General features: G+C 48.5%; 1 protein-coding gene across 1 annotated transcript; it reads left to right on the top strand.

The window, feature by feature from the left end:
• Positions 1-370: 370 nt before the first annotated feature.
• LOC134286352 (uncharacterized) lies at positions 371-6,843 on the top strand. Its single transcript, XM_062847962.1, has 2 exons — positions 371-2,258; positions 2,546-6,843. The coding sequence occupies exons 1-2, from the start codon at positions 371-373 to the stop codon at positions 6,841-6,843; spliced, it is 6,186 nt and encodes a 2,061-aa protein (XP_062703946.1).
• Positions 6,844-7,444: the final 601 nt, after the last annotated feature.

Here is a 7,444-nt window from a genome sequence, read left to right as displayed (position 1 = left end):
GTACATCGAGAACAGACAGTTTGACCAAGTGACCTAACTTTAGACTGGTTCATACACAAGACATAGATCGGACTAGTCTCACGAACAACACTAAACGTAAGTTAAAAAAAAAAAACCAACGACTGAATCACTCCCCAGTCCTATGATTGTGAAATACCACAAATTTATCAGTTATATCGCCGAAATTGTAACTATTTGTAACATACATGAATTGTTATACTCAACAGGAAAATAATAATCCCCATACTATTAAATCCCATGCAACGGTCCTTTCATTCCGGGATTATTATTTCGGAAACCGCCTCCCTTCGTTGGTAATTGCCAACAAATTATTATTTTCGTTTATACGAAAACACAAAATAGAACAGTCATGTCAAGTCGAACCCTACGATCGGGAAAAGTGATTGGTGACACAGTTAGTGCAAATGGTGGTGTGCAAGTGGTGGTCACGGAAGATCCGGAGGCTTCCGGACGAACGTGTCAGGCGTGCCGTGGACTGGATACGGTCGATATGGTGCAATGCGACGTGTGTTACAAGTGGCATCATTTTCAGTGTGCAGGAGTCACGCAGCGAAGAGAAAGTCTCCCTTGGAGTTGTGCCAAATGCGAATCAGCGAATGGAGTCCAGGAAACCCGTTCTACTTCAGCTCTTCTCCTAGGAAGTGGTGGCCCCTCAGGACAACCGTCCAAATCGCACACAAATAGGCCCACCGTGCCGCCACAGGCCCAGCTCCAATACCAACACGAACAGCAGTCACATCAACAACAAACACAACATCAGCTGCAGCAGCGACATGATGTAACAGCTAGTCAACTCGCCCTTTCGCTTTCAGCGGAGGAATCACATCAACCTAAAGGATCGAAACAAGCTCCGTTCGTCACTTCGCTTCAGTGGATCGTGTCCCCGTCCCGACAGGGATCCGCCGCTGCATCGGAGTCTTCAAGTCGCTCGTCACAAGCCGTCGCAAAGCTGAAACTTCAAATGCTGGAGGAAATGAGGAATGTCGAGCGCCGTGAAACAGAGCGGCAACGAGCAATCGCAGCGGAGGATGCCAAAAGGGAGAAGGCATTCCTGGAGCAGAAATACCAGCTGTTGGAGCAAGCCATGAGCGAAAGTGGCTCTTCTAAAAACGGTTCTATGGCCAGAACCCAGAACTGGGTCGCTACAACGAGCGCACATCGTGGTGAACAGATAACATCTCTAGCCGAGGGCCAAGTTAATTCGGATATGTTCGGGGGCAAGATGCAAGTTTGGAACCCTGCAACTACGCGAATTGGTAGCACTCGCTCGTCTCTACCAGAACCAAACCCTCCTGATCCATTTCCAGTACCGGAGTCCTTGCTGAGCTGCCCCGTAGATCCACTGGCGCTCAATCCCGGGATGCAGCGATTAAATCTCGCATCGGTGAATCAAGCTCCACCACCGATACAATGCCGGCCAATCCTTGGTGCTGACCCATCCCGCCGAGTTTCCCTAGCACAGCTACCTCATTCCAGCGGACACGGAGTAGCTGCATCGATCGCTTCTCAACAATTCGAAGGGGGTCCGTCGCGTAGATTTTCCCATAACGCACCGGTTCCAGAACATCGACAGTTTATCCCACGCTCGAGCCAACCAACGGCTAATCAGCTGCTGCGCCCTCACTCGTCCACTATGCGAGAACACCGATTCTACGACCAAGATGGAGAGCAAGAAATCGATCCGTACCCGATATCTCGGAAGCAATTGGCTGCTCGGCAAGCTGTTTCGAGGGATCTTCCGACGTTTTCTGGTGACCCGGAGGAGTGGCCTCTCTTTCTATCCACTTTCAACAGCACTACTGCTCTATGTGGATTCACCAATGATGAGAACATCGTTCGTCTACAGCGAAGTTTGAAGGGACGAGCGTATGAAGCAGTCAAGAGCAGATTGCTTCACCCATCGAACATCAGCGGGATCATGTCAACGCTTAAGATGCTATTTGGGCAACCGGAGGTAATCGTTCACTCGATGATGACGAAGATAAACTTGCTTCCAGCACTGAAGGAAGATAAGCTAGAAACCATCGTAGATTTCGCCGTCAGCGTCCAAAACTTTTGTGCGACCGTGGACGCATGTGGATTGGAAGAATACTTCTACAATATGACTTTTCTACATGAACTCGTGAACAAGCTGCCACCATCGATCAAGCTGAGTTGGGCACAGTACCGATTATCGCTACCAACGGTCAATTTGATGTCTTTCAGCAACTGGCTTTACACCCTAGCTGAAGCGGCTAGTACCGTTGGGGCTGTCCATAAACCACGTGGTCATTTTTTTGGGACTTCTCAACCCCCCCCCCCCCCCCCGCGTGGTCATTTGTCCATACAAATTTTTTTTTTCGTCCATACAAAATGGTCATTGGCCGAACCCCCCCCCCCCCCCCTCATGACCACGTGGTTTATGGACAGCCCCTTACCATTTTCGAGCCCAAACAAGTACGTGCCGACGCACGGATGGTCAAGAAAAACAACTCTTTCGTTAACGCTCATTCTGAAGAAGCTTCATCTGATCGTTACTCCTCAGCGCCACCCTGTGCAAAAGGTGTTGTTGATAGCTGCCTAGTATGCAAAGGAAACTGCCAGGCAATCGCCAAATGCCAACGTTTCTTGGAGTTTTCCCGCGATTCTCGCTGGGCGACTGTTCGAGATCTAGGCCTTTGTCGCAGGTGTTTGCATCAACATAAAGGTGGATGTCAAACCAAACTGTGTGGGAAGAATGGCTGCGAGCTGAAGCACCATGAACTATTGCATAACGAACAGAAGAGCGCATCGCTACCATCGAATACTTCCCCAGGGAATGTGGATAAGCCATCTTCGTATCAGCGTCAAGAATCTACGTCAAATTCTACCGAGCACGGATGCCATTCTCATCAGGTCAGTTCAAGTAAAGTGTTGTTTCGCTACTTACCCGTAGTGCTGCACGGAAAGCATCAATCGATCGAGACATTTGCCTTTCTCGACGATGGATCCGAGCTCACCCTACTTGAGAAGGAACTGGCAGATGAACTGCAACTAGAGGGAGAAGAAATGCCACTATGCCTGCTTTGGACTGGAGGAGCACAGCGTCGAGAAGATGGCTCAAAGTCCGTTCAGCTAGAAGTCACTGCGAAGCACAATGGTCGCAAAAGGTACACCATGCATGGAGTCCGTACGGTTGCTGAGCTACTTCTTCCATCGCAGACACTCAATTTCGAAGAATTGTCTGAAGTGTATCCACATCTCCAGGGTCTGCCCAACACATCCTATCAAGATATCCGGCCGAGAATTCTCATCGGGATGAAGGATCAGCACCTCAGCCTTGTTCGAAAAAGCCGTGAGGGAACACTGAGCCAACCGATAGCCGTCAAAACGCGGCTAGGATGGACGATTTGCGGAGGAGGAAGCCACGACCACGCCGCAAATCTAGTGCACTCTGTATTCCATATCTGCGCCTGTGACACATCCAAAGACGACGATCTACATAAAATGATGAAGGAGTACTTCGCAGTTAACAGCCTAGGAATTGCACAGCCGAAGAAACGTCTCCTATCAGCAGACGACGAGCGAGCGCAAACTCTGCTCGAAACACGGACAGCCTTGAAAGAAAAACGCTACGAAACAGGACTATTATGGCGTTACGAGAACGTTCGACTGCCAGACAGTTTTCCGATGGCCCTCCGACGGCTGCAGTGCCTCAGAAAGAGAATGGAAAAAGATACCCAACTAGCGGATGCCATTAACGAAAAGATTCTCGATTTCGTCGAAAAGGGTTACGTCAGGAAGCTCACTGATGACGAAATCTCTGAAAATTGCCCCCGGACTTGGTACCTGCCGATATTCCCCGTAACGAATGTGAACAAGCCCGGGAAGATTCGCATGGTGTGGGACGCTGCTGCAATGGCCCATGGAGTGTCTCTTAACTCAGTGCTGCTTAAAGGACCAGATCAATTGTGCGAACTGTTCACCATATTAGTACAATTCCGTGAAGGCCAAGTTGCTTTAACTGGAGACGTACGTGAAATGTTCCTGCAGGTACTCATGCGTCCAGCAGACCAGCAAAGTCAGCGATTTCTCTGGTATGACAAAGATGGGACACTCTCCGTCTACGTGCTTCAGGTTATGTCATTCGGGGCGTGCTGCTCGCCTAGTAGCGCCCAATTCGTTAAAAATCTAAACGCCGAGCGATTTAAAGGAGAGTACCCTGAAGCCGTCGAAGTGATCCAGAAGCGCCACTACGTCGATGATATGCTGGTTAGTGTGGCAACAGACGAAGAAGCGATTGAACTCGCACAACAAGTAAAAAAGGTTCACGCTGAAGGCGGATTTGAAATTCGTAACTGGGTCAGTAACTCTAAACGCGTCGCCGATTCCTTAGAGAAGAACTATACCGAAGAAAAGAATCTTGACCTGTCTACTGAACTAGCCACAGAGAAGGTGCTCGGCATGTGGTGGTGTACTGATTTGGATACGTTTACCTACAAGGTCGGTTGGAGCCGTTACGGTCGAGCACTTCTAGAAGGTCAACACCGTCCAACAAAACGACAGATGCTGCGTGTGCTCATGTCCGTATTCGACCCCCTTGGGTTGATTGCACAGTTTCTGATGTACTTGAAAATCTTACTTCAAGAGTTGTGGCGCTCCGGCATCGATTGGGATGATCAAGTTGACGAAGTACTTTTTGAACGATGGCAAACATGGCTCCGAGTTCTTCCGCAGATTGAACACATCAGCATTCCTCGGTGCTACTCTAGTGGACGATGCGTCGACCGTAGGGACGTGCAACTTCACACGTTTGTGGACGCTAGTGAAAACGGTATTGCGGCCGTCTGTTATCTACGCTTCAAATACAATGACATCGTGGAGTGCAGTATAGTCGCCGCAAAAACCCGAGTCGCACCTTTGAAATTTTTATCTGTACCTCGATTAGAGCTCCAAGCAGCGTTGATTGGTGCTCGTCTAGCTCGAGCGATTTCCGAAGCCCTCACAATCAATATTTCCCAGCAAAATTTCTGGTCCGACTCCCAAGACGTTCTATGTTGGATTGTATCTGACCACCGCCGCTACTCGCCATTTGTAGCGTTTCGGATCAGTGAGATCCTCGAGTTGACGGAGATAAATGAATGGAGATACGTCCCAACTGACTTAAATGTTGCGGATGATGGGACGAAGTGGAAAGGACTCCCAGACCTAAAGCCTCAAGCAAGATGGTTCACAGACCCACCATTTTTGTACCTTCCAGAAGATCATTGGCCTCAATCGTCGAGACCGTCAAGTACTACCGACCTTGAGCTTCGGCCCAGTGCGATGTCTCACTTTGTTGCACCTGATCCCATAGTACGAGTCATCGATTTCTCCAGCTGGGGCAGACTAGTTCGAATCGTTGCATATGTACAGCGTTTCTCCAACAACTGTAAATTGAAGCGTCTGAGGATTTCGTACATGGTCGGCCCTCTCTCTGGTCAAGAAATGAAATCTGCTGAAGCATACCTGATTCGACAGACGCAGCTGGAGAGTTACCCCGACGAAGTCGCTCTTCTTCAACGATGTCAACGAGAACTTAACCAGTTCAAAAATCCGTTACCTAAAACTAGCCAGCTGTACCAAAAATCGCCATGGCTAGATCAGAATGGAGTTCTCCGAATGAGAGGCCGGATCATCAACTGCGACTACGCTACCGAGGATGCCAAACACCCAATTATCCTTCCCCGTGACCACCCTACAACCAAACTAATCATTGCACACTTCCACCGAAAATTCCACCACCAAAATCACGAGACCGTAGTCAACGAAATACGACAAAAGTACAGTGTTCCGAAACTTCGCGGAGCTTTCGCCAACGTTCGAAAGAACTGTCAGCGCTGCAAGAACCAACGAGTCGTCCCAAAGGTGCCAATAATGGCCGATCTACCGGCAACCCGACTAGATGCTTTCACACGCCCCTTCACCCACGTTGGTGTTGATTTCTTTGGACCATACGAGATCGTTATCGGCCGTCGAACAGAAAAACGTTGGGGAATGCTGGTGACCTGCCTTACAACCCGCGCAATACACATCGAAGTTGCCCACTCTCTCAGCACTGATTCTTGCGTTATGGCACTGCGTAACTTTATCTCACGGAGAGGGAAGCCGAGAACAATCTACAGCGATCGAGGTACGAATTTCATCGGGGCGAACAGAGAAATCAACGATGCGAAGCTCTCCATTGACCAAGCGGAAATAATGAAAGAATTTGTGGACACAGATACCAGCTGGCAGTTCATTCCTCCCTGTGCACCTCACATGGGCGGGAGTTGGGAACGCCTCATTGGCAGCGTGAAGAAGAACCTAATGGCAATTTTACCAATGAGGAAATTGTCGGACGAAGTCCTACGAAACCTGCTCGTTGAAGTAGAGAATATCGTCAACTCCCGACCTTTGACTCACGTTCCCGTAGACGACGAGTCGGATCCCGCCCTGACACCAAACCATTTCTTGCTTGGGTCGTCCAACGGAGTAAAACCTCTTTCTCTTATGGACGACCGTGGAGAAACTCTACGACAATGCTGGCGGCTGTCACAAGTACAGGCCAACCGTTTTTGGAAACGATGGATCACCGATTACCTACCGGAAATAACTCGTCGTACCAAGTGGTACACAGACACCAAACCGATAGACGTCAACGATGTGGTGGTAATTGTGGACCCTAAACTGCCCCGTAACTGTTGGCCAAAGGGCCGAATCATCTGTATCCACCCTGGACGGGATGGTCAACCAAGGTCAGCGACAGTCAGAACAGTGACAGGGGTATACGAACGCCCGGTAGTCAAACTAGCGGTTTTAGATGTTCGGCGCGTTGCAGAGTAGACTGGCAAGGCGGTCAGCATACCTGGGGGGACTGTTGGCGAACCTACGCCAGCGCGCCTCTATTAGCCGTTGTCTTTATACAACGCTAGGTACGGAGGGAAACGGAACCCATCTGGACGGCATGTCAACTACCTACACTATCAACGGTGAGTCTGTATCGTTTCAGTGAGGAGAAGCAATGATAATTGTTTATAAAATTGACTGTGTGGTAACATCGTGCCAAAATCATTAACGCTATTTAATAATCATATTATCAGAATTTATATAATTGAAATCAAATATTTCTTCCCTTGAATTCGTGCCAATTGTTAAAGGTAGTATCATGCTATTGAAGTATCAACATTCGTTAATTTGTGTGTGATTTGCCAGGTATTAGTTTCTCTAAAATATTGCTGTATACTTAACCTAGGATGCTAAATGAAACTTACATGCTAGTGTGGTAATTTAACATATTATTATAAAATCATGCAAATACTTAAAAAACTACCTTAAAAATTACAGTACGCAGTAAAAGTACGGCTGGAACTTCGATTCCCGACTCAGTACTTCGAGAACAGACAGTTTGACCAAGTGACCTAACTTTAGACTGGTTCATACACAA

The sequence above is a fragment of the Aedes albopictus genome, chromosome 2 (assembly GCF_035046485.1).
Source record: "Aedes albopictus strain Foshan chromosome 2, AalbF5, whole genome shotgun sequence".
Classification (NCBI taxonomy): domain Eukaryota; kingdom Metazoa; phylum Arthropoda; class Insecta; order Diptera; family Culicidae; genus Aedes; species Aedes albopictus.
The sequence above is the reverse complement of the archived record's forward strand: the minus strand, read 5'-3'. Positions and strand labels throughout refer to the sequence as shown.

Excerpts from the sequence above, each read along its gene's own strand:
- LOC134286352 (XM_062847962.1), top strand. The coding sequence starts at position 371 with ATGTCAAGTCGAACCCTACGATCGGGAAAAGTGATTGGTGACACAGTT. Across the intron at positions 2,259-2,545 it reads CACCCTAGCTGAAGCGGCTA|CGCCACCCTGTGCAAAAGGT; the intron begins GTACCGTTGGGG and ends GTTACTCCTCAG.